We start from the raw sequence: 27,999 nt of genomic DNA on the forward strand, positions 1-27,999 counted from the left end.
GTTGCTCTGTGAAGTCCGATAGATCCAGAGCTTTGATAGGTCAGAGGTCATTAAAGGGGCGGTGACAGGACATGATGTCACAGGAAATGAAGTCACTCCCAGCCATTGTCCTTGATCATATGAGCCAGCTCAATGATGAACTTCCCCTCCTTGTACTTCTGACTGCTCTCAAACGCATGCTCCTGGGGGAGAGAAGACATTTTTACATTTACATTTTAGTCATTTAGCAGACGCTCTTATCCAGAGCGACTTACAGTTAGTGAATAAATATTTTTTTTTTTTTTTTTTTTTATACTGGCCCCCCATGGGAATCGAACCCACAACCCTGGCGTTGCAAACGCCATACTCTATCAACTGAGCTACATCCCTGCTGGCCATTCCCTCCCCTAAGACAACAACACAACATGCCACTTAGCAGACGCTCCATACAGTCAGACAACAACACAACATGCCACTTAGCAGACGCTCCATACAGTCATACAACAACACAACATGCCACTTAGCAGACGCTCCATACAGTCATACAACAACACAACATGCCACTTAGCAGACGCTCCATACAGTCATACAACAACACAACATGCCACTTAGCAGACGCCCATACAGTCAGACAACAACACAACATGCCACTTAGCGGACGCTCCATACAGTCATACAACAACACAACATGCCACTTAGCAGACGCTCCATACAGTCATACAACAACACAACATGCCACTTAGCGGACGCTCCATACAGTCATACAACAACACAACATGCCACTTAGCAGACGCTCCATACAGTCAGACAACAACACAACATGCCACTTAGCAGACGCTCCATACAGTCAGACAACAACACAACATGCCACTTAGCAGACGCTCCATACAGTCATACAACAACACAACATGCCACTTAGCGGACGCCCATACAGTCATACAACAACACAACATGCCACTTAGCAGACGCTCCATACAGTCATACAACAACACAACATGCCACTTAGCAGACGCTCCATACAGTCAGACAACAACAACAGCATGATGTCAGTCAGCACTTCTACAACTCTTAACACAACCATGTACAGGTCAATTCCAAAATAAAGGAAATACTTCAGTAAATGAGGTATACTCAGGTGCTTCCACACAGGTGTGGTTCCTGAGTTAATTAAGCAATTAACATCCCATCATGCTTTGGGAGGCTTGCCCATTATTTTGGCTACCATGGCTAGAAGAAGAGATCTCAGTGACTTTCAGAGAGGGGTCTCAAAGGAGCACAGGGGGTTTAAAGGGCGTGTCTCAGTCACCAGATTCTGGAGCGGCGCCTGAGACAGCGTTTTCCACCACCATCAACAAAACACAAAATGATGGAATTTCTCATAGAATAATGGTGTCTCATCCCTCCAATAGTGTTCCAGACGCTTGTAAAATATATGCCAAGGTGCATTGAAGCTGTTGGTGACTCGTGGTCGTCCAGCGCCCTATTAAGACGCTTTATGTTGGTGTTTCCTTTACCTGAGGGCTTTAGAATACCTCCTGCTAACATTCATCATTAACATTAACGTTCAAGGTCATTCATGTTTCTGACAGCAGTGAGTACTAAGTCTAAAAGAATTCTACTGACATTCAAAGTTTCGTGTAAGTCTGCCTTGAGAATGTTGTGCAACACAACGCAGACAACACAACGCAGAGACAACACAACGCAGAGACAACACAACGCAGAGACAACACAACACAGAGACGACACAACACAGAGACAACACAACGCAGAGACAACACAACACAACACAGAGACAACACAACGCAGAGACAACACAACGCAGAGACAACACAACGAGAGACAACACAACACAGAGACGACACAACACAGAGACAACACAGAGACGACACAACGCGGAGACAACACAACACAGAGACAACACAACACAGAGACAACACAACACAGAGACAACAACACAACACAGAGACAACACAACACAGAGACAACAACACAACACAGAGACAACAACACAACACAGAGACAACACAACACAACACGGAGACAACACAACAAAGGGACAACAACACAACACAGAGACAACAACACAACACAGAGACAACACAACACAGAGACAACACAACACAGAGACAACAACACAACACAGAGACAACAACACAACACAGAGACAACACAACACAACACGGAGACAACACAACACAGGGACAACAACACAACACAGAGACAACACAACACAACACAGAGACAACACAACACAACACAGAGACAACACAACACAACACAGAGACGACACAGCACAGAGACAACAACACAACACAGAGACAACACGACACAACACAGAGACGACACAACGCGGAGACAACACAACACAGAGACAACACAACACAGAGACAACACAACACAGAGACGACACAACGCAGAGACAACACAACGCAGAGACAACACAACACAGAGACAACACAATGCAGAGACAACACAACACAGAGACGACACAACGCAGAGACAACACAACGCAGAGACAACACAAGGCAGAGACAACACAACGCAGAGACAACACAACGTAGAGACAACACAAGGCAGAGACAACACAAGGCAGAGACAACACAACGCAGAGACAACACACGGCAGAGACAACACAAGGCAGAGACAACACAACACAGAGACAACACAAGGCAGAGACAACACAACGCAGAGACAACACAATGTAGAGACAACACAAGGCAGAGACAACACAAGGCAGAGACAACACAACGCAGAGACAACACAAGGCAGAGACAACACAAGGCAGACACAACACAACACAGAAACAACACAACGCATAGACGACACAACGTAGAGACAACACAACGCAGAGACGACACAACGCAGAGACGACACAACGCAGAGTCTGCCTTGAGAATGTTGTGCAACACAACGCAGACAACACAACGCAGAGACAACACAACGCAGAGACAACACAACGCAGAGACAACACAACACAGAGACGACACAACACAGAGACAACACAACGCAGAGACAACACAACACAACACAGAGACAACACAACGCAGAGACAACACAACGCAGAGACAACACAACGCAGAGACAACACAACACAGAGACGACACAACACAGAGACAACACAGAGACGACACAACGCGGAGACAACACAACACAGAGACAACACAACACAGAGACAACACAACACAGAGACAACAACACAACACAGAGACAACACAACACAGAGACAACACAACACAGAGACAACAACACAACACAGAGACAACAACACAACACAGAGACAACACAACACAACACGGAGACAACACAACAAAGGGACAACAACACAACACAGAGACAACAACACAACACAGAGACAACACAACACAGAGACAACACAACACAGAGACAACAACACAACACAGAGACAACAACACAACACAGAGACAACACAACACAACACGGAGACAACACAACACAGGGACAACAACACAACACAGAGACAACACAACACAACACAGAGACAACACAACACAACACAGAGACAACACAACACAACACAGAGACGACACAGCACAGAGACAACAACACAACACAGAGACAACACGACACAACACAGAGACGACACAACGCGGAGACAACACAACACAGAGACAACACAACACAGAGACAACACAACACAGAGACGACACAACGCAGAGACAACACAACGCAGAGACAACACAACACAGAGACAACACAATGCAGAGACAACACAACACAGAGACGACACAACGCAGAGACAACACAACGCAGAGACAACACAAGGCAGAGACAACACAACGCAGAGACAACACAACGTAGAGACAACACAAGGCAGAGACAACACAAGGCAGAGACAACACAACGCAGAGACAACACAAAGCAGAGACAACACATGGCAGAGACAACACAACACAGAGACAACACAAGGCAGAGACAACACAACGCAGAGACAACACAATGTAGAGACAACACAAGGCAGAGACAACACAAGGCAGAGACAACACAACGCAGAGACAACACAAGGCAGAGACAACACAAGGCAGACACAACACAACACAGAAACAACACAACGCATAGACGACACAACGTAGAGACAACACAACGCAGAGACGACACAACGCAGAGACGACACAACGCAGAGACGACACAACGCAGAGACGACACAACGCAGAGACGACACAACGCAGAGCCGACACAACGCAGAGACGACACAACGCAGAGACGACACAACGCAGAGACGACACAACGCAGAGCCGACACAACGCAGAGCCGACACAACGCAGAGACGACACAACGCAGAGACGACACAGAGACGACAGAACGCAGAGACGACACAACGCAGAGACAACACAACGCAGAGACAACACAACGCAGAGACAACACAAGGCAGAGACAACATAACGCAGAGACAACACAAGGCAGAGACAACACAACGCAGAGACAACACAACACAACGCAGAGACAACACAAGGCAGAGACAACACAACACAACGCAGAGACAACACAACACAACGCAGAGACAACACAAGGCAGAGACAACACAACGCAGAGACAACACAACACAGAGACAACACAACACAGAGACAACACAACGCGGAGACAACACAACACAGAGACAACACAACGCAGAGACAACACAACGCAGAGACAACACAACGCAGAGACAACACAACGCAGAGACAACACAACACAACGCAGAGACAACACAACACAGAGACAACACAACGCAGAGACAACACAACGCAGAGACAACACAACACAACATGGAGACAACACAATGCAGAGACAACACAACACAGAGACAACACAACACAACGCGGAGACAACACAACGCGGAGACAACACAGAGACAACACAAAGACAACACAACGCAGAGACAACACAACACAGAGACAACACAACACAACGCGGAGACAACACAATGCAGAGACAACACAACACAACGCAGAGACAACACAACACAACGCGGAGACAACACAACGCAGAGACAACACAACACAACGCGGAGACAACACAACGCAGAGACAACACAACACAGAGACAACACAACACAGAGACAACACAATGCAGAGACAACACAAGGCAGAGACAACACAACGCAGAGACAACACAAGGCAGAGACAACACAACGCAGAGACAACACAACGCAGAGACAACACAATATAACGCAGAGACAACACAAGGCAGAGACAACACAACACAACGCAGAGACAACACAAGGCAGAGACAACACAACGCAGAGACAACACAAGGCAGAGACAACACAACACAGAGACAACACAACACAGAGACAACACAACACAGAGACAACACAACACAGAGACAACAACACAACACAGAGACAACAACACAACACAGAGACAACACAACACGGAGACAACACAACGCGGAGACAACACAACGCAGAGACAACACAACGCAGAGACAACACAACGCAGAGACAACACAACGCAGAGACAACACAACGCAGAGACAACACAACACAACGCAGAGACAACACAACACAGAGACAACACAACACAACGCAGAGACAACACAACACAGAGACAACACAACACAACGCAGAGACAACACAACACAACATGGAGACAACACAACGCAGAGACAACACAACACAGAGACAACACAACACAGAGACAACACAACACAACGCGGAGACAACACAACGCGGAGACAACACAACACAGAGACAACACAACGCAGAGACAACACAACACAGAGACAACACAACACAACGCGGAGACAACACAACGCAGAGACAACACAACGCGGAGACAACACAACGCAGAGACAACACAACACAACGCAGAGACAACACAACACAACGCAGAGACAACACAACACAACGCGGAGACAACACAACGCAGAGACACAACCACTAGTGATGTGGGATAGTTGTTCATTTTTTATTATTATTATTTTTTTGTCATTTAGCAGACGCTCTTATCCAGAGCGACTTACAGTTAGTGAGTGCATACATTTTTCATACTGGCCCCCCGTGGGAAACGAACCCACAACCCTGGCGTTGCAAGCGCCATGCTCTACCAACTGAGCTACAGGTGACTGTAGCTTCTATGCTTGAAAATGTCTGAATAATAATTTAAACTCAGGATGAAATGGGTTGATTTAAACAGTGACTCTGTGACAGTGCTGTATGTTGGGTATGGTTTGAGCGGTAGGTACAGTAGTTGGCTTACGTATTTCCAGCCCAGAGTGGTTTTACAGTTTTCACAGTAGATGTCAGCGACAGCATGTAAACCTGTCAGGAGAACCCGCTCCTCGGCCGGTCCACAGCCCACATTCACACTGAGGGAGAAGGTTAGAGTTAGTTGTAAAATCAGACCTTTTGTACTTCTGGCTTTGCAACTTTTCAGCTGAGCCAATGAGTTATTAAAGCTTACTTACACAGAGTTAAAGAGCTAGTCTCTCCCTAATGAGTTATTAAAGCTTACTTACACAGAGTTAAAGAGGTAGGCTCTCCCTAATGAGTTATTAAAGCTTACTTACACAGAGTTAAAGAGCTAGTCTCTCCCTAATGAGTTATTAAAGCTTACTTACACAGAGTTAAAGAGGTAGGCTCTCCCTAATGAGTTATTAAAGCTTACTTACACAGAGTTAAAGAGGTAGGCTCTCCCTAATGAGTTATTAAAGCTTACTTACACAGAGTTAAAGAGGTAGGCTCTGCCCTGGCTGCCTTGGAATGACTGAAACAGAAACAGAAAGAGAAAAGAATGCCTGAGGACAATAGACTGAGGACCGAAAACACACCATTCATCTGAAAACACACCATTCATCTGAAAACACACCATTCATCTGAAAACACACCATTCATCTGAAAGCACACCATTCATCTGAAAACACACCATTCATCTGAAAACACACCATTCATCTGAAAACACACCATTCATCTGACAACACACCATTCATCTGAAAACACACCATTCATCTGAAAACACACCATTCATCTGAAAACACACCATTCATCTGACAACACACCATTCATCTGACAACACACCATTCATCTGACAACACACCATTCATCTGACAACACACCATTCATCTGACAACACACCATTCATCTGACAACACACCATTCATCTGACAACACACCATTCATCTGACAACACACCATTCATCTGACAACACACCATTCATCTGACAACACACCATTCATCTGACAACACACCATTCATCTGAAAACACACCATTCATCTGACAACACACCATTCATCTGAAAACACACCATTCATCTGAAAACACACCATTCATCTGACAACACACCATTCATCTGAAAACACACCATTCATCTGAAAACACACCATTCATCTGAAAACACACCATTCATCTGAAAACACACCATTCATCTGACAACACACCATTCATCTGAAAACACACCATTCATCTGACAACACACCATTCATCTGACAACACACCATTCATCTGACAACACACCATACATCTGAAAACACACCATACATCTGAAAACACACCATTCATCTGACAACACACCATTCATCTGACAACACACCATTCATCTGAAAACACACCATTCATCTGACAACACACCATTCATCTGACAACACACCATTCATCTGAAAACACACCATTCATCTGACAACACACCATTCATCTGAAAACACACCATTCATCTGAAAACACACCATTCATCTGACAACACACCATTCATCTGAAAACACACCATTCATCTGACAACACACCATTCATCTGAAAAACACACCATTCATCTGAAAACACACCATTCATCTGAAAACACACCATTCATCTGAAAACACACCATTCATCTGACAACACACCATTCATCTGAAAAACACACCATTCATCTGACAAACACACCATTCATCTGACAACACACCATTCATCTGACAACACACCATACATCTGAAAACACACCATACATCTGAAAACACACCATTCATCTGACAACACACCATTCATCTGACAACACACCATTCATCTGACAACACACCATTCATCTGACAACACACCATTCATCTGACAAACACACCATTCATCTGACAACACACCATTCATCTGACAACACACCATTCATCTGACAACACACCATTCATCTGACAACACACCATTCATCTGACAACACACCATTCATCTGAAAACACACCATTCATCTGACAACACACCATTCATCTGACAACACACCATTCATCTGAAAACACACCATTCATCTGACAACACACCATTCATCTGAAAACACACCATTCATCTGAAAAACACACCATTCATCTGAAAACACACCATTCATCTGACAACACACCATTCATCTGAAAACACACCATTCATCTGAAAACACACCATTCATCTGACAACACACCATTCATCTGAAAACACACCATTCATCTGACAACACACCATTCATCTGAAAACACACCATTCATCTGAAAACACACCATTCATCTGAAAACACACCATTCATCTGACAACACACCATTCATCTGAAAACACACCATTCATCTGAAAACACACCATTCATCTGACAACACACCATTCATCTGAAAACACACCATTCATCTGAAAACACACCATTCATCTGACAACACACCATTCATCTGACAACACACCATTCATCTGACAACACACCATTCATCTGAAAACACACCATTCATCTGAAAACACACCATTCATCTGAAAACACACCATTCATCTGACAACACACCATTCATCTGAAAACACACCATTCATCTGACAACACACCATTCATCTGAAAACACACCATTCATCTGACAAAACACCATTCATCTGAAAACACACCATTCATCTGACAACACACCATTCATCTGAAAACACACCATTCATCTGACAACACACCATTCATCTGAAAACACACCATTCATCTGACAACACACCATTCATCTGAAAACACACCATTCATCTGACAACACACCATTCATCTGAAAACACACCATTCATCTGAAAACACACCATTCATCTGAAAACACACCATTCATCTGACAACACACCATTCATCTGACAACACACCATTCATCTGACAACACACCATTCATCTGAAAACACACCATTCATCTGACAACACACCATTCATCTGAAAACACACCATTCATCTGACAACACACCATTCATCTGAAAACACACCATTCATCTGAAAACACACCATTCATAGTTCAAGGTGCATAGAGGAAAAATCTGTGTAAAGGAAGAAACTCCAGCAAACTGGTATTCTTGTATTATCCACAAGGTGTTTGTGGATCTCAAACTGACGTCATCCAAGAGTGCTGCTGAATAGATAGCAGTTTTAAAACTGCAGTAAAACTACAGTAAAACTACAGTAAAACTACAGTAACTGCAGTTGACTGTGTTATTTTGGATGCAGTATTTGCAACATACTGAGCTCAGTTTAGTTATACTGTTTACTGCGCTCTAACTGTAGTATAACTGACTGCAATCTTTTTACCTTAGGGTCAGCTACTCTCGGCTTGGTTGAATTGGTTGAAATAAATTGATAAGAAGATTGTGGGAGCTGTATTGTTAGACTTCAGTGCAGCTTTTGATATCGATAATAATTTATTTCTGATTTTCTTTTTTGTGTTCTGGCTTTTCAACCTCTACCATATCGTGGATTGAGAGTTAGCTATCTAATAGAACACAGAGGTTTTTCTTTAATGGAATCCTCTCCAACGTAAACTAGATGGTGTTCCTTAAGGCAGCTGTCTTAGCCCTCTGCTGGTTCGAATACCGGAGCTGACAAGGTAAAACAATATATAATCTGTAGCTGTGCCCTTGAGCAAGGCACTTAACCCTAATTGCTCCAGGGGCGCTGTACAATAGCTGTACAATGGCGTCCCTGGCCATCACCCCACTCCCTGCGGGTGTCTCAGGGGGAGTTGGGATGTGCAATAATACACATTTCCATTACACACTTGTGTGTAACAGGACAAATATAAGCACCTCCCAAATTATTATTATTATTATTACTGTTCTCTATATTTAGTAATGACCTATCACTCGCATTGAATAAAGCCTGTGTGTCTGTACGCTGATGATTCAACTTTATACACGTCAGCTACCACAGCAAGTGAAATCACTGCAACACTTAACAAAGAATGGGTGGCAAGTAATAAGTTCATCCTAAATATATTTTAAAAATAAAATCATTGTATTTGAGACAAATCAATCACCAAACCCTAAACCTCATCTAAATCTAGTAATTAATAATTTGGCGATTGAGCAAGTTGAGGAGACTAAACTGCTTGGTGTAACCCTATACCGTAAGCTGACATGGTCAAACATATTGATTCAACGGTTGCTAAAATGGGGAGAGGTCTGTCCGTGATAAAGGCTGCTCTGCTTTCTTGGCATAACAGGCGCACTGGAACAAAACAGACACACAGGGAAAATATACCCCGGCAATACAAAATAAACGGAGCTCAACCGAGCTACTCTCTCCTCACAATAAACAATCACCCACAAGGACAAGGGGGGCAGAGGGAACACTTATACACATACTAATGAGGGGATATGAACCAGGTGTGTGTAATGGACAAGACAAAACAAAACAAATGGAATGATGAGATGAGGAGCGGCAGTGGCTAGAAGGCCGGTGACGACGAACGCCGAAGCCTGAACAAGGAGAGGAGGCAGCTTCGGAGGAAGTCGTGACAGAAATTAGTATTGAATGCAGGTTAAACTAAGTATATGTTGTTCTCTAGAGCTGCATAAAAATAAGTCTGATGATTTAAGCATATGCACATATTGATCGTGTCCCTGCTTACAAATATCTGGGCATCTGGACAGAAGAAAAGCTGTCTTTTAAAAAGCATATTGATGAGTTAGTTAAGAAGCTGAGAATAAAAATGGGCATCTTCTGTAGAAACAGGTCCTGCCTCTCGCTAAATAGTAGAAAGCATTATTCAGTCGACGCTCCTATCGGTCCTAGACTATGGTGACATCATCTATATGAACGCAGCTGCCACTTCATTTAAGCCGTTAGATGCAGTTTATCATAGCATATGTGCTTTATTACGGGCGACCAGTTTTAGTACTCATCACTGCATTCTCTACCAGGAAGTTGGTTGGCCCTCTGAGGTCACGTAGGTTGATCCAGGTGCTTCTACACCTGCATTACTAGCTGTTTGGGGTTTTAGGCTGGGTTTCTGTAAAGCACTTCGAGATATTAGCTGATGTAAGAAGGGCTATATAAAATAAAATTGATTGAAAATTGATTGATTGCTATGTTTTCATTTATAAAGCCCTTTTACAAAAAGTCCCACTGTACCTATCATTACTAAACTTTAGACATACGAGTTACCACACCCGGGTTCAGAGACTCTGGAAATTCCTTAAATCAGCTTTGAGTTTTTTGTGCACCTTATTTGTGGAACAATATTCAAAATGTTCTGAAATGTGATGTTGTGGTGCCTCTAAGCTGATTGAGGACCTTATTACTGATGAATGTGTTTGTTTTTTATCACTGTGTTTTCTTTCTGCTTGCATTGTGTATTCTGTCATTTATGTAATTCAGGGCTCATCTGTAAAAGAGACCTTGGTCTCAGTATGACGCCCCTCTCTCCTCTCTATCTCTCTCTCTCTCTCTCTCTCTCTCTCTCTCTCTCTCTCTCTCTCTCTCTCTCTATCTCTCTCTCTCTCTCTCTCTCTCTCATCTCTCTCTCTCCTCTCTCTCTCTCCTCTCTCTCTCTCCTCTCCACTCTCTCTCACTTTCCTCTCTCTCTCCTCTCTCTCTCCTCTCTCTCGCTCTCTCATCTCTCTCCCCCCTCTCTTTCCTCTTTCCTCTCTCTCTCTCTCATCTCTCATTCTCCCATCTCTCTCTCTCCTCTCCCATCTCTCTCTCTCCTCTCTCTCTCCTCTCCACTCTCTCTCACTTTCCTCTCTCTCTCCTCTCTCTCGCTCTCTCGCTCTCCCATCTCTCTCCCCCCTCTCTTTCCTCTCTCTTCCCCCTCTCTCTCTCTCTCTCTCCTCTCCCATCTCTCTCCCCATCTCTCTCTCTCTCTCTCTCTCTCTCTCTCTCTCTCTCTCTCTCTCTCTCTCTCTCTCTCTCTCTCTCTCTCTCCTCTCTCTCTCCTCCTCTCTCTCACTTTTCTCTCTCTTGCCTCTCCTCTCTCTCTCTCTCCCTCCCTCCCTCCCTCCCTCCCTGTCTTATCTCTCTCCTCTCTCTCTCTCTCTCTCACCTCTCTCTCACTTTCCTCTTTCTCTCGCCTCTCCTCTCTCTCCCCCCTCTCTTTCCACTTTCCTCTCTCCCCCTCTCTTTCCTCTTTCCTCTCTCTCCCCCTCTCTTTCCACTTTCCTCTCTCTCCCCTCTCTCCCCCTCTCTCTCTCCCCTCTCCCTCTCCCTCTCTCTCTCTCCTCTCCTCTCTCTCGCTGTCCCATCTCTCTCTCCTCTACCATCTCTCGCTCTCCCATCTCTCTTTCCTTCTCCCATCTCTCTCTCCTCTCTCTCTCCCCCATCTCTCTCTCTTCTCCTTTCTCTCCCTCTCTATCCTCTCTCTCTGTCCTCTCCCTCCCTCCCATCTCTCTCGCTTTCCCTCCCTCCCCCTCTCTCTCCTTCCTTCTCTCTCTCCCCCCTCTCTCTCTCTATCTCGCTCTCTCTCCTCTCTCTCCTCTTTCTCTCTCTCTCTCCCTACCTCCCGTCTCTCTCTCTCTGCTCCTTGCCCCTCAGTTTTGGTACACCAGAAGTACATTAATTTCCAATGGAACGCTGCGTTTCCCTTGCAGCATTGCGTTGCAGAGGCAGTTGCAGTGCGTTCTGATTTATCGAATATATGCATCAAACTGTATGCATAAACGGGTTGGTAGCAGAAGGTGAACATATCTAGATGATGCTGCATACTATTTAGCGTAATGACGCAGTCGGTGTGTTCAAAGCGTTAGGCTCTTATGGGCTAAACAGATACTCCACAGCATCTTCACCAGACTCCTACTTCACCAGTAGACTCCTATGGGCTAAACAGATACTCCACAGCATCTTCAACAGACTCCTACTTCACCAGTAGACTCCTATGGGCTAAACAGATACTCCACAGCATCTTCAACAGACTCCTACTTCACCAGTAGACTCCTATGGGCTAAACAGATACTCCACAGCATCTTCAACAGACTCCTACTTCACCAGTAAGCTAGTTAAGGAAGAAAACATATTGTTGTTGATTACTTTATTGGTAACTTTATAATTGAAACCTCATAGTTGTTCTTTTATCTGTTTTGTTTTGTAAAATTTTTTTTTACTGAAAAAAAGTTTTTGTTTGGAATGTTCAATATCAGTTTCTGGAATTTGGCCTGAAGAGTAGAGACCCTGATTTCATCATTGATAAGACAGACATTATAATATTGAAGGAAAACATGGTGTAGAGCCGATGTACAGTGCATTCGGAAAGTATTCAGACCCCTTGACTTTCTCCACATTTTGCTAAGTTACAGCCTTATTCTAAAATTGATTAAATAGTTATTTCCCCCCCTCATCAATGTACACACAATACCCCATAATGACAAAGAAAAAACTGGTTTTTATAAATTTTTGCAAATTTATAAAAATAATAATAAATGAAATATCACATTTACATAAGTATTCAGACCCTTTACTCAGGTAGCTTAGTGGTTAAGAGCGTTGTGCCAGTAATCGAAAGGTCGCTGGTTCTAATCCCCAAGCCGACTAGGTGAAAAATCTGTCGATGTGCCCTTGAGCAAGGCACTTAACCCTAATTGCTCCTGTAAGTCGCTCTGGATAAGAGCGTCTGCTAAATGACTAAAAATGTTTTAAAAAATGTAAAATGTATTTTGTTGAAGCACCTTTGGCAGCGATTACAGCCTCTAGTCTTCTTGGGTATGACGCTACAAGCTTGGTACACCTGTATTCGGGGAGTTTCTCCCATTCTTCTCTGCAGATCCTCTCAAGCTCTGTCAGGTTGGATGGGGAGCGTTGCTGCACAGCTATTTTCAGGTCTCTCCAGAGATGTTCCATCGGGTTCAAGTCCAGGCTCTGGCTGGGCCACTCAAGGACATTCAGAGACTTGTCCCGAAGCCCCTCCTAAGTTGGCTTGGCTGTGTGCTTAGAGTCGTTGTCCTGTTGGAAGGTGAACCTTCGCCCCAGTCTGAGGTCCTGAGCGCTCTGGAGCAGGTTTTCATCAAGGATCTCTATGTACTTTGCTCCGTTCATCTTTCCCTCAATCCTGACTAGTCTCCCAGTCCCTGCTGCTGAAAAACATCCCCACAGCATGATGCTGCCACCACCATGCTTCACCGTAGGGATGGTGCCAGGTTTCCTCCAGACGTGACGCTTGGCATTCAGGCCAAAGAGTTCAATCTTGATTTCATCAGACCAGAGAATCTTGTTTCTCATGGTCTGAGAGTCCTTTAGGTGCCTTTTGGCAAACTCCAAGCGGGCTGTCATGTGCTTTTACTGAGGAGTGGCTTCCGTCTGGCCACTCTCATGAAAGCCTGATTGGTGGAGTGCTGCAGAGATGATTGTCCTTCTGGAAGTTTCTCCCATCTCCACAGAGGAACTCTGGAGCTCTGTCGGAGTGACCATGGGGTTCTTGGTCACCTCCCTGACCAAGGCCCTTCTCCCTGATTGCTCAGTTTGGCCGGGCAGCCAGCTCTAGGAAGAGTCTTGGTTGTTCCAAACTTCTTCCATTTAATAATGATGGAGGCCACTGTGTTCTTGGGGACCTTCAATGCTGCAGACATTTGTTGGTACCCTTCCCCAGATCTGTGCCTCTTCGATAGAAGTAGATTGATGAGGATTTTTTTTATATTTAATCAATTTTAGAATGAGGCTGTTAGAGATGTATTTATCTGTGCAATTATGTCATCAGTCTCCTTACTATTCAGATTACACATTCTCTAACCTTGAGTTACATTTTCAAGCCCAAGGTATGTGGTGACCTTAATGCCAGAACAGGAACTCTTCCTGATATAACCAGCACACAGGGAGACAACTTTATAATTGACCACCATTTCTTTATTCATTTGAATATGCCCCCCAGAAATAATTGACACCACCATCAACAAAGTGGGAAGGATCTGCTGCAGCTCTGCCGAAGCCTTGTCAATGGTAGGGTACAAGCCTTGTCAATGGTAGGGTACAAGGACAGGAAGACATACCTCAGAGAGAGAAGGGCAACTTGTACTGCCTCAGATGACAGATGATTTGGTTTTAAAGAAATGGATAATAAGATGATAGTTGGAGCTGTATTGTTAGATTTCAGTGCAGCCTTTGATGTTATTGATCATACATTGTTATTGAAGACACACACTTGCTATGGCTTTACATCACTTGCCATCACGTTAGGAGAGTTATTTATCCAATAGAACCCAGAGAGTGTTCAATGGAAGCTTCTCTAACAAAATCAAAATCAAATCAAATGTTATTGGTCGCATACACATATTCAGCAGATGTTATTGCGGGTGTAGTGAAAATGCTTGTGTTCCTAGCTCCAACAGTGCAGTAATATCTAACAATTCACAACAAAACACAAATCTAATATAAAAAGTAAAATAAATATAGAAATATTAGGACGAGCAATGTCAGAGTCCGGAGTATAAATATATATATGTATATATACACTATCGGTCAAAAGTTTTAGAACACCTACTCATTCAAGGGTTTTTCTTATTTTTACTATTTTCTACATTGTAGAATAATAGTGAAGACATCAAAACTATGAAATAAGAAATATGGAATCATGTAGTAACCAAAAAACCTTTCTGTCCAAAAAGTGAACATTGGAACATTATTTACGTCTGAATGTTAAGAATGGTTAGTGGGGACCTAAAGAATAATCATGTCCGGGATGCTGACCTTCTACGCAGAGTTGCAAAGAAAAAGCCATATCTCAAATTGTGATCCGAACACCTCAAACTTCAATTCGTCTGTCCATAACACTTTTTTCCAATCTTCCTCTGTCCAGTGTCTGTGTTCTTTTGCCCATCTTAATCTTTTCTTTTTATTGGCCAGTTTGAGATATGGCTTTTTTTTTTGCAACTCTGCCTAGAAGGTCAGCATCCGGAGGCGCCTCTTCACTGTTGACGTTGAGACTGGTGTTTGCGGGTACTATTTAATGAAGCTGCCAGTTGAGGACCTGTGAGCGTCTGTTTCTCAAACTAGACACTTTAATGTATTTGTCCTCTTGCTCAGTTGTGCACCGGGGGCCTCCCATCCTCTTTCTATTCTGGTTAGAGCCAGTTTGCGCTGTTCTGTGAAGGGAGTGGTACACAGCGTTGTACGAGATCTTCAGTTTCTTGGCAATTTCTCGCATGGAATAGCCTTCATTTCTCAGAACAAGAATAGACAGACAAGTTTCAGAAGAAAGTTATTTGTTTCTGGCCATTTAGAGCCTGTAATCGAACCCACAATTGCTGATGCTCCAGATACTCAACTAGTCTCAAGAAGGCCAGTTTTATTGCTTCTTTAATCAGCACAACAGTTTTCAGATGTGCTAACATAATTGCAAAAGGGTTTTCTAATGATCAACTAGCCTTTTAAAATGATAAACTTGGATTAGCAAACACAACGTGCCATGGGAACACAGGACTGATGGTTGCTGATAATGGGCCTCTGTACGCCTATGTAGATATTTCATTAAAAATCAGCCGTTTCCAGCTCACAGATCACAGATATGGACCAGTGCATTTACAACATAGGATATATGAACCCGGCAGCACAGCAGCAACCAACGTCTGAGACCATTAGACCAAGAGGAAATGCCCTTTGAAGTTTGCAGGCGGGTCTACCTCATCACGACTCATGTTCACTCATTCACAGTCAAACCCCTGACCCCTTTGTCTGACCACAGCTAAATCACTGTGTTCCTCAAAAAGACAGAGAATTCCATTGAAAAATATACAAAACCCAGTAAGCTGTATAACATCCCTAAATCATACAGATGACGCACAGATGAATTACAAAAAGTCAAACACTATTGGATAGCTTTCTGGAAAAATCTGGAAAAACTCTACCCTTCACAATATTGAAGTAGTACATTTAGCCGTTAAAAACATAAATTATTATTATTATATAAATGTAAAAGAACATCTAGAACATTTAGAAAATCACAAAAAAAACAAAGTGATAATTTAAAGGATTTTGACAACCCAAACTGGGGGATACTGTGCCTTCAGAAAGTCCACACCCCTTTTTCCACATGTTGTTGTGTTACAGCTGTAAAACTCTATAGAACTCTTGGGTGTGGAAATCTATGTTGTATATTCTATGTTTAGGTTCTAGTTACTCTATTTCTATGTCTGGCCGGGTATGATTCCCAATCAGAGGCAGCTGTCGCTCATTGTCTCTGATTGGGGATCATCCTTAGGTAGCCCATTGTCTCTGATTGGGGATCATCCTTAGGCAGCCCATTGTCTGCTGTGTATTGTGGGATCTTGTTCCTGTTAGTCTGGTGTGTGTATAGGCCTTTTGGACTTCACGTTACATTGTTTCTTGTTTTGTTGAATGTTTATTTAGATAATAAACATGTAACGCTTTTCACGCTGCACCTTGGTCCGACCCGTCTCTCAATGTTCGTGACACAGGCTGAATTTAAAATTGATGAAATGTAGATTGTTTGTTACTGGCCTACACACAATACTCCATAACGTGAAAGTTGAATTATGTTTTTCGACATTTTTACAAATTAATAGAAAATGAAAAGCTGAAATGTCTTGAGTCAATAAGTATTCAACACATTGTTATGGTAAGCCTAAATAAGTTCAGCAGTAAAAATTAACAAATCACATAATAATAATAAGAAGAAGAAGAATCACTTTGTGTTCAATAATGTTTAACATGATTTTTGAATAACTAACTTGTCTCTGTACGACACACATACAATTATCTGTATGGTCTCTCATTCGAGCAGTGAATTTCAAACACAGATTCAACCACAAAGACCAGGGAGGTTTTCCAATGCCTCACAAAGAAGGGCACATATTGGTAGATTGGTCAAATAAAAAGAAGAAATTGAATATCCCTTTTAGCATGGTGAAGTTAGTAATTACACTTTGGATGGTGTATCAATACACCCAGTCACTACAAAGATACAGGCGTCCTTCTTAACTCAGTTGCTGGAGAGGGAAGGAAACGGCTCATGGATTTCACCATGAGGCCAATGGTGACTTTAAAACAGTGTAATGGCTGTGATAGGAGAAAACTGATGATGGATCGATCAACAACATTGTAGTTACGCCACAATACTACCCCCCAAAAAAAAACTGAATAAAAAAAAAAAAACTGAATTTTGAACCTGAGTGAAGTTATTATTATTATTATTTTATATTTTTAAGATCAGCTTTAATATAGCAGATAGATTGTAACTTCCATCAATGTAATTGTCTGCATCACTTCCAATCCCCCATATATTGTTTTTGCATATACAGTACATATACAGTGGGGAGAACAAGTATTTGATACACTGCCGATTTTGCAGGTTTTCCTATTTACAAAGCATGTAGAGGTCTGTAATTTTTATCATAGGTACACTTCAACTGTGAGAGACTGAATCTAAAACAAAAATCCAGAAAATCACATTGTATGATTTTAAAGTAATTAATCTGCATTTTATTGCATGACATAAGTATTTCATCACCTACCAACCAGTAAGAATTCCGGCTCTCACAGACCTGTTAGTTTTTCTTTAGAAGCCCTCCTGTTCTCCACTCATTACCTGTATTAACTGCACCTGTTTGAACTCATTACCTATATAAAAAGACACCTGTCCACACACTCAATCAAACAGACTCCAACCTCTCCACAATGGCCAAGACCAGAGAGCTGTGTAAGGACATCAGGGATAAAATTGTAGACCTGCACAAGGCTGGGATGGGCTACAGGACAATAGGCAAGCAGCTTGGTGAGAAGGCAACAACTGTTGGCGCAATTATTAGAAAATGGAAGAAGTTCAAGATGACGGTCAATCACCCTTGGTCTGGGGCTCCATGCAAGATCTCACCTCGTGGGGCATCAATGATCATGAGGAAGGTGAGGGATCAGCCCAGAACTACGGCAGGACCTGGTCAATGACCTGAAGAGAGCTGGGACCACAGTCTCAAAGAAAACCATTAGTAACACACTACGCCGTCATGGATTAAAATCCTGCAGCGCACGCAAGGTCCCCTTGCTCAAGCCAGCGCATGTCCAGGCCCGTCTGAAGTTTGCCAATGACCATCTGGATGATCCAGAGGAGGAATGGGAGAAGGTCATGTGGTCTGATGAGACAAAAATAGAGCTTTTTGGTCTAAACTCCACTCGCCGTGTTTGGAGGAAGAAGAAGGATGAGTACAACCCCAAGAACACCATCCCAACCATGAAGCATGGAGGTGGAAACATTATTCTTTGGGGATGCTTTTCTGCAAAGGGGACAGGGACGACTGCACCGTATTGAGGGGAGGATGGATGGGGCCATGTATCGCGAGATCTTGGCCAACAACCTCCTTCCCTCAGTAAGAGCATTGAAGATGGGTCGTGGCTGGGTCTTCCAGCATGACAACGACCCGAAACACACAGCCAGGGCAACTAAGGAGTGGCTCCGTAATAAGCATCTCAACGTCCTGGAGTGGCCTAGCCAGTCTCCAGACCTGAACCCAATAGAAAATCTTTGGAGGGAGCTGAAAGTCTGTATTGCCCAGCGACAGCCCATAAACCTGAAGGATCTGGAGAAGGTCTGTATGGAGGAGTGAGCCAAAATCCCTGCTGCAGTGTGTGCAAACCTGGTCAAGACCTACAGGAAACGTATGATCTCTATAATTGCAAACAAAGGTTTCTGTACCAAATATAAAGTTCTGCTTTTCTGATGTATCAAATACTTATGTCATGCAATAAAATGCAAATTAATTACTTAAATATCATACAATGTGATTTTCTGGATTTTTGTTTTAGATTCCGTCTCTCACAGTTGAAGTGTACCTATGATAAAAATTACAGACCTCTACATGCTTTGTAAGTAAGAAAACCTGCAAAATCGGCAGTGTATCAAATACTTATTCTCCCCACTGTATATACGGTACCAGTCAAAAGTTTGGACACACCTACTCATTCAAGGCTTTTTCTTGATATATACACATACATACTTTATTACTTTCCATCCCTATTTGGAGTAAACTAGTGAACAACAATGCTTAGGCCTCTACTTCCAGCTTATACATACTATTTCGCAACAAAGCCTCCTTCACTCATGTTGCCAAACATGCCCTCGTAAAACTGAATATCCTACCCATCCTTGACTTTGGCGATGTCATTTACAAAATAGCCTCCAACACTCTACTCAGCAAATTGGATGTAGTCTATCAGAGTGCCATCCGTTTTGTCACCAAAGCCCCATATACTACCCACCATTGTGACCTGTACGCTCTCGTTGGCTGGCTCTCACTACATATTCGTTGCCAAACCCACTGGCTCCAGGTCATCTATAAATCACTGCTAGGCAAATCCCCACCTTATCTTAGCTCATTGGTCACCATAGCAACACCCACCCGTAGTATGCGCTCCAGCAGGTATATCTCACTGGTCATCCCCAAAGCCAACACCTCCTTTGGCCGCCATTCCTTCCAGTTCCCTGCTGCCAATGACTGGAATGAACTGCAAAAATCTCTGAAGCTGGAGACTCTTATCTCCCTGACTAACTTCAATTATCAGTTGTCAGAGCAGCTTACCGATCACTGCACCTGTACACAGCCCATCTGTAATTAGCCCACCCAACTACCTCATCCCCATATTGTTTTTTATTTTGCTCATTTGCACCCCCAGTATCTCTATTTGCACATCATCTTCTGCACATCTATCACTCCAGTGTTAATACTAAATTGTAATTATTTTGCACTATGGCCTATTTATTGCCTTACCTCCATAACTTGCTACATTTGCACACACTGTATATAGATTTTCTATTGTGTTATTGACTGTATGTTTTGTTTATTCCATATGTAACTCTGTGTTGTTGTTGTTTTTATCGCACTGCTTTGCTTTATCTTGGCCAGGTCGCAGTTGTAAATGAGAACTTGTTCTCAACTGGCCTACCTGGTTAAATAAAGGTTAAATAAATAAAAAATATATATACATTTTATGGACACAGTCAATTTTACAACAATTCTATTTTGTTTGTTTTTACTCCTGAACTTCCTCTACCCTCAACCTTTCCGATCATTTTCATGATGTCCATCCGGTTTGCTTCTATATGAAATATCTTTCAAACTGTGCTCTTTCACAAAAGTTCTTAACCTATAACCTATATATAAATCAATTTATAAATGTTTGATATGCGTTTTTCTGGATTTTTGTTGTTGTTATTCTGTCTCTCACTGTTCAAATAAACCTACCATTAAAATTATAGACTGATCATGTCTTTGTCAGTGGGCAAACGTACAAAATCAGCAGGGGATCAAATACTTTTTTCCCTCATTGTAGTTAACATTCTTTGTGGCTAACTGAATTGGGTCATTTCACTGTGTGTAAAAGAGGTAAGCTGACCCAGGATCAAATTGCTTGCTCTTAGTTAGATCCATGGTTGTCTTATCATATCAGAGACTGAAACTGGCTTGGGCCTTTTGTTTCTATCTTCAAACACAGTGAAAAGAGCCAGGGTTGAACAGAGTTTAAACTAAACGTGAGTGTTTTTGCAAGATAAGGATTGATTGATTGTAGTACTCTGAACTTAATGAAAGTCGAATTTAGCCGCCCTCAGAGACAAAGGAATTGGGCGGAGCAATAAAAGAGCGGGAAACTGAAGAGGGCACTATATAAGATGGAGGGAGAGAAGAAGAGGGGGTTCCAATCTGCAGATTGACCTGGCTTTGTTGAATTAAAAATAAAGTCATTCTTGATGTAACAAAAACTCTGTAAGGCCTTTGATTTTTAATAAAGTATAGTGATTTTCCACAACAAAAAAACTACACTATGAAACAAAGATAAAGGACAAAGAATGATAGTAAAAAGCTTTGGAGCACCTTAAATTAAATTTTGGGCAAAAGGCAAACTCTGCTCCATCATTCATTGAATTCATCACAAAACCCACAGATATTGCCAACTACTTTAACGATTTTTTCATTGGCAAGATTAGCAAACTTAGGCATGACATGTCAGCAACAAACACTGACACTACACATCCAAGAATAGCTGACCCAATTATGAAAGAGAATGATTGTAATTTTGAATTCTGTAAAGTAAGTGTGGAAGAGGTGAAAAAATTGTTGTCTATCAACAATGACAAGCCACCGGGGTCTGACAACTTGGATGGAAAATGACTGAGGATAATAGCGGACGATATTGCCACTCCTATTTGCCATATCTTCAATTTAAGGTGTGTGCCCTCAGGCCTGGAGGGAAGCAAAAGTTATTCCCCTACCTAAGAATTGTAAAGCCCCCTTAACTGGCTCAAATAGCCGACCAGTAAGAGGGACATACATTAGGTTACTTACTTTGTCTTCCAATGCCCCTAGGATAATGTACATTTGCTGAAGCATTATAACAACTCAGCGACACAATAGTAGGGATTAAATGAGCTGCACTTGGGTCATTGGTAAATCATTGTCTCAACGCAGCCTTATAATGCTGTGAAAGGATCCAGGAACCCAAATGATTTGGGTGGATCCCATCCTCCTTAGAATACGAGCTTTGTTTCCAGAAGGTATCAACATTGTCAATAAATGTTACACCCACAGAGCTGCAATAGTCTCATAGCCAGTTATGGAGGGCTAAAAGTCTGCTGAACCGTTCAATGCCACGATTTAGGGAGGGCAGAGGGCCAGATATTATGGGGCGTTTGTTGGCGTCAAGTAGAGACCCAATCAGTTCTTTAAAATCCATCTTCAGCTGTTCTGAGCTGACCTTCATAATGTAATTTGACCCCACATGAACCATGACAGTATCAGCCCCCAGTGACTGACTCACAGCCTTGGGAAGCAACCTGGTGATATCCGGAACTTTTGCCCCAGGTACAGATATATGCCTCACCATCGAACTCCCTCTCAAAATCACCGGAATGATCCGGCCTCTGCCATGTCTCGAAGCAGATTGCGAGGCCAGAGCCACAGAACTCCCCTGAGAAGAGGGCTTCTGAGACGCCGGCTGTGTGCAGGCCACAACAGCCAAAGGGACAGAGCTCTGATCCAGAGAGCACGGCCCAGCGGAGGGGGGCCGTGGTGGTCCAGGCTGTGCCCAGGCAGTTGATTGACTAGGACAGGGTGTCACGCCCTGACCTGGAGAGACTGTTATTCTCTAGGTAGTTTGGTCAGGGTGTGAAACTCTATGTTTTGTAGTTCTATGTTTGGCCGGGTGTGGTTCCCAATCAGAGGCAGCTGTCGCTCGTTGTCTCTGATTGGGGATCAAACTTAGGCAGCCAGTTTGCCTGCCTGGGTTGTGGGATCTTGTTTGTGTTCCGTGTTAGGCTGGTATGTGTTTAGCCGGAGGACTTCACGTTACGTTGTTTCTTGTATGTTTATTTGAGTTAAATAAACAAGTACGCTTTTCACGCTGCACCTTGGTCTGACCCGTCTCTCAACGTTCGTGACGCAGGGAGAGGTAGCTGGAGGGGGATCCACAGCCATGGAGGGAACACCCAAGCCCCCGGCAGAGGACAGCTGGTACAGGGGCGCAAAGCCATTTGAAATTATTAAGTCCGGACGCGGGGGAAGAAGGCAGGCAGCGCCGAGAACGATTCTACGGTAGTAAGAATCATTCCGGGTAATTTTGTCCAAAATCAAGGTTTTTAGGTTTGGAATGTTAATTTGGAGTGAAGGTTTTGATGTAAAGGGTAGTATCCTGTATAAGTCCTTGCAAAAAAATCTAAGTTTATCTCTTTTCTCACTACGGACAAGCGGTTGGCTCTCACTGCTGCCCGTTTTATAATTTAAACCTCTCACTCTCTCTCGACAGGCAGGTAGCCTAGAGCGTTGGGCCAGTAATCGAATGGTCGCTGGTTTGAATCCCTGAACCGGCAAGGTAGAAAAATCTGCGTATGTGCTGCGTACTGAAGTCCACAAGCGAAGGGAAAAGGTGAGAGGAGAGCACGTAGATGCACGTAGATGCGAGAAGGAATTATCCAATGATAAAGTGATCACGCTGTTTTTATGAGGCTGCTATGAAAATGAACTGTGGTTGCGTGTGATCAGGGTTGTATTAATTCCGCCTATTCTGTTGAAAAACGTTTCTTAAAGATAAACATGCTTGAATTTGTCCAATAGAAACTCTCGTTTGCAACTGTTGGACTAATTATTACACCCTAGATCAGCTAGATACAGGAAAGAGTGTGCAAGGTGGTATTGAATGTTTCACTGTCTGTCACCTTGATTACTCCAATTTCTCTCGACCTGTGCACCTACGTTTATAAACGTTTATTCATAGGCTAGGTTGTAGCAACCTCATGATGGGTACAGGGAACATTAGAGTATCATATAGTAGCCTAAACCTATGGATGTTACATTGAACTGGGTGAATGGAATATGAATGACAGTCATCCAATATGCTGTAATAGAAATAAGGCCATGCTCATAAAAAATAAAAAAATGGTCCTCCCTATTCATAAACAGCACCGACCGCCACTGCTTTGCATTGTGTGTATGTGTGCCTACCTTAGAGAGAGTTCATTGTGGTTGGCCCGACAGTGTATTGTTATGTTCCCCAGCAAGAAACCAAAAGTTATCGCTCAAACAGAAAGGGGAACTAACAAAGTCACTGACCAATAACCAAAAAACGAAACAGGTTGGGTTTTAGGAGGGGTTCTGAAAGACACTCATGGGGGGGTCCACTGGTTGGCTAGCAACAACAACTGGGCCCTAAAAGACACCCACCATGACACCCACTAAATGTGAAAACAGGGAAGACCAGACAAAAAAATTGTTTGTCTAGAAATCAAAATAGGGAGAGCCAACTAAAGGAGTTAACCCTCCACATCTATCAGACAACTAAAGGAATTAACCCTCCACATCTATCAAGACAACTGAAGGTGTTAACGATCCACATCTATTTATTGCCAGGTGTGCCTACCTTAGAGATGAGTTCATCGTGGTTGGCCAGGTGTGCCTACCTTAGAGATGAGTTCATCGTGGTTGGCCAGGTGTGCCTACCTTAGAGATGAGTTCATCGTGGTTGGCCAGGTGTGCCTACCTTAGAGATGAGTTCATCGTGGTTGGCCAGGTGCGCCTACCTTAGAGATGAGTTCATCGTGGTTGGCCAGGTGTGCCTACCTTAGAGATGAGTTCATCGTGGTTGGCCAGGTGTGCCTACCTTAGAGATGAGTTCATCGTGGTTGGCCAGGTGTGCCTACCTTAGAGATGAGTTCATCGTGGTTGGCCAGGTGTGCCTACCTTAGAGATGAGTTCATCGTGGTTGGCCAGGTGTGCCTACCTTAGAGATGAGTTCATCGTGGTTGGCCAGGTGCGCCCGACAGTGTATGCAGCTGTAGGTACGATGGCAGGAGGGCAGGTAGGCCTGGAACGTCTTCGACTTGGTCATCTTCACCATGTCACATGGGTGGGGCTCTGGGCTGTGATTGGCTGCGGCGGACGAGGAGCAGCTCTGCTGAACTTGCTGACAGAAGAAGCACTGGAAGATGCAAGAAAGCCGTCGTTGTTGAGGAGGCGGGCGTGGCGGCTCCACAGCCACCACGAGAACTACTCCTGGAGAGGAGAAGAGGGGAGGGGTTAGTGTTCTGCATGGTTCATCAAATACATCAAGCTAGTTGATCAGCTACTGAATGATTAGTGATCAGTTGGAACCCTGATCTGATGAGTGAGGGGTGGCAGAGGTAGTCTAGAGGTCAGAGGTTAGATAGGGGCTAGCCACCAGAGGGTCACCAGTTTGAATCCCGGGTTTGAAAAAAGAGATTGCTGCTACCATATTGTTCTTGTGCTGTTACCCCTCCATATGGTTCCAAAATTCCCAGATTTCCCAGAAATCCTGGTTGGTGGAGTCCCTGATTTCCTGCTTATTCCCTTGTAATCTTCCAACCAGGATGTCTGGAAAACCAAGGAATTTGGGGAAAGTTTTGCCACCCTACCCCTCTATCATGTACACTGAGTGTACAAAACATTAGGAACACCTTCCAAATATTGCGTTCCACCCCCTTTTGCTCTCCGAACAGCCTCAATTCGTCGGGGCAAGGACTCTTCAAGGTGTTGAAAGTGTTCCCCAGGGATGCTGGCCCATGTTCACTCCAATGCTTCCGCAGGGATGCTGGCCCATGTTCACTCCAATGCTTCCCACAGTTGTGTCAAGTTGGCTGAATGTCCTGTGGGTGGTGGACCATTCTTGATACACACGGGAAACTGTTGAGCGTGAAAACCCCAGCAGCAATGAAGTTCTTGACACACTCAAACCGGTGGGCCTGGCACCTACTACCATACCCCGTTCAAAGGCACTTAAATATTTTGTCTCGCCCATTCAACATCAATGGCACACATACACAATCCATGTATACATTTTCTCAAGACTTAAAAGTCCTTCTTTAACCTGTCTCCTCACCTACACTGATTGAAGTGGATTTAACAAGTGACATCAATAAGGTATCATAGCTTTCAGCTGGATTCACCTGGTCAGTCTATGTTAATATGTCATGGAAAGAGCAGTTTACACTGCCTTGCAAAAGTATTCATCCCCCTTGGCGTTTTTCCTATTTTTTTGCATTACAACCTGTAATTTAAATGGATTTTTATTTGGATTTCATGTAATAGACATACACAAAATAGTCCAAATTGGTGAAGTGAAATGAAAAAAATAACTTGTTTCAAACAATTCTAAAAAATTAATAACGGAAAAGTGGTGTGTGCATATGTATTCACCTCCTTTGCTATGAAGCCCCTAAATAAGATCTGGTGCAACCAATTACCTTCAGAAGTTACATAATTAGTTAAATAAAGTCCACCTGTGTGCAATCTAAGTGTTACATGATCTCAGTATATATACACCTGTTCTGAAAGGCCCCAGAGTCTTCAACACCACTAAGCAAGGGGCACCACCAAGCAAGCGGCACCATGAAGACCAAGGAGCTCTCCAAACAGGTCAGGGACAAAGTTGTGGAGAAGTACAGATCAGGGTTGGGTTATAAAAAAATATCTGAAACTTTGAACATCCCACGGAGCACCATTAAATCCATTATTCAAAAATGGAAAGAATATGGCACCACAACAAACCTGCCAAGAGAGGGCCGCCCACCAAAACTCACGGACCAGGAAAGGAGGGCATTAATCAGAGAGGCAACAAAGAGACCAAAGATAACCCTGAAGGAGCTGCAAAGCTCCACAGCGGAGATTGGAGTATCTGTCCATAGGAACACTTTAAGAGTGGCCAGAAAAAAGCCATTGCTTAAAGAAAAAATAAGCAAACACGTTTGGTGTTCGCCAAAAGGCATGTGGGAGACTCCCCAAACATATGGAAGAAGGTACTCTGGTCAGATGAGACTGAAATTGAGCTTTTTGACCATTGAGGAAAACGCTATGTCTGGCGCAAACCCAACACCTCTCATCACCCTGAGAACACCATCCCCACAGTGAAGCATGGTGGTGGCAGCATCATGCTGTGGGGATGTTTTTCATCGTCAGGTACTTTGAAACTGGTCAGAATTGAAGGAATGATGGATGGCGCTAAATACAGACATTCTTGGGGGAAACCTGTTTCCCCTTCCAGAGTTGGAGAGGGAGGAGATTTTTACCTTCCAGCAGGACAATGACCCTAAGCATACTGCTAAAGCAACACTCGAGTGGTTTAAGGGGAAACATTTAAATGTCTTGAATGGCCTAGTCAAAGCCCAGACCTCAATCCAATTGAGAATCTGTGGTATGACTTAAAGATTGCTGTACACCAGCGGAACCCATCCAACTTGAAGGAGCTGGAGCAGTTTTGCCTTGAAGAATGGGCAAATATCCCAGTGGCCTGATGTGCCAAGCTTATAGAGACATATCCCAAGAGACTTGCAGCTGTAATTGCTGCAAAAGGTGGCTCTACAAAGTATTGACTTTGGGAGGGGGTGAATAGTTATGCACGCTGAAGTTTTCTGTTTTTTTTGTCTTATTTCTTGTTTGTTTCACAATAAAAAC

General features: G+C 43.4%; 1 protein-coding gene across 1 annotated transcript; it reads right to left on the reverse strand.

Moving 5' to 3' along the window:
- Positions 1 to 92: 92 nt before the first annotated feature.
- LOC121584030 (protein yippee-like 1) lies at positions 93 to 25,429 on the reverse strand. Its single transcript, XM_041899861.2, has 4 exons — positions 25,313 to 25,429; positions 6,640 to 6,683; positions 6,177 to 6,285; positions 93 to 182 (listed from the first exon to the last, which is right to left on the reverse strand). Exons 1-4 carry the CDS (start codon positions 25,427 to 25,429, stop codon positions 93 to 95), a joined length of 360 nt encoding a protein of 119 aa, XP_041755795.1.
- Between the last annotated feature and the right edge of the window lie 2,570 nt (positions 25,430 to 27,999).

Source organism: Coregonus clupeaformis, unplaced genomic scaffold, assembly GCF_020615455.1.
Source record: "Coregonus clupeaformis isolate EN_2021a unplaced genomic scaffold, ASM2061545v1 scaf0945, whole genome shotgun sequence".
Lineage (NCBI taxonomy): Eukaryota > Metazoa > Chordata > Actinopteri > Salmoniformes > Salmonidae > Coregonus > Coregonus clupeaformis.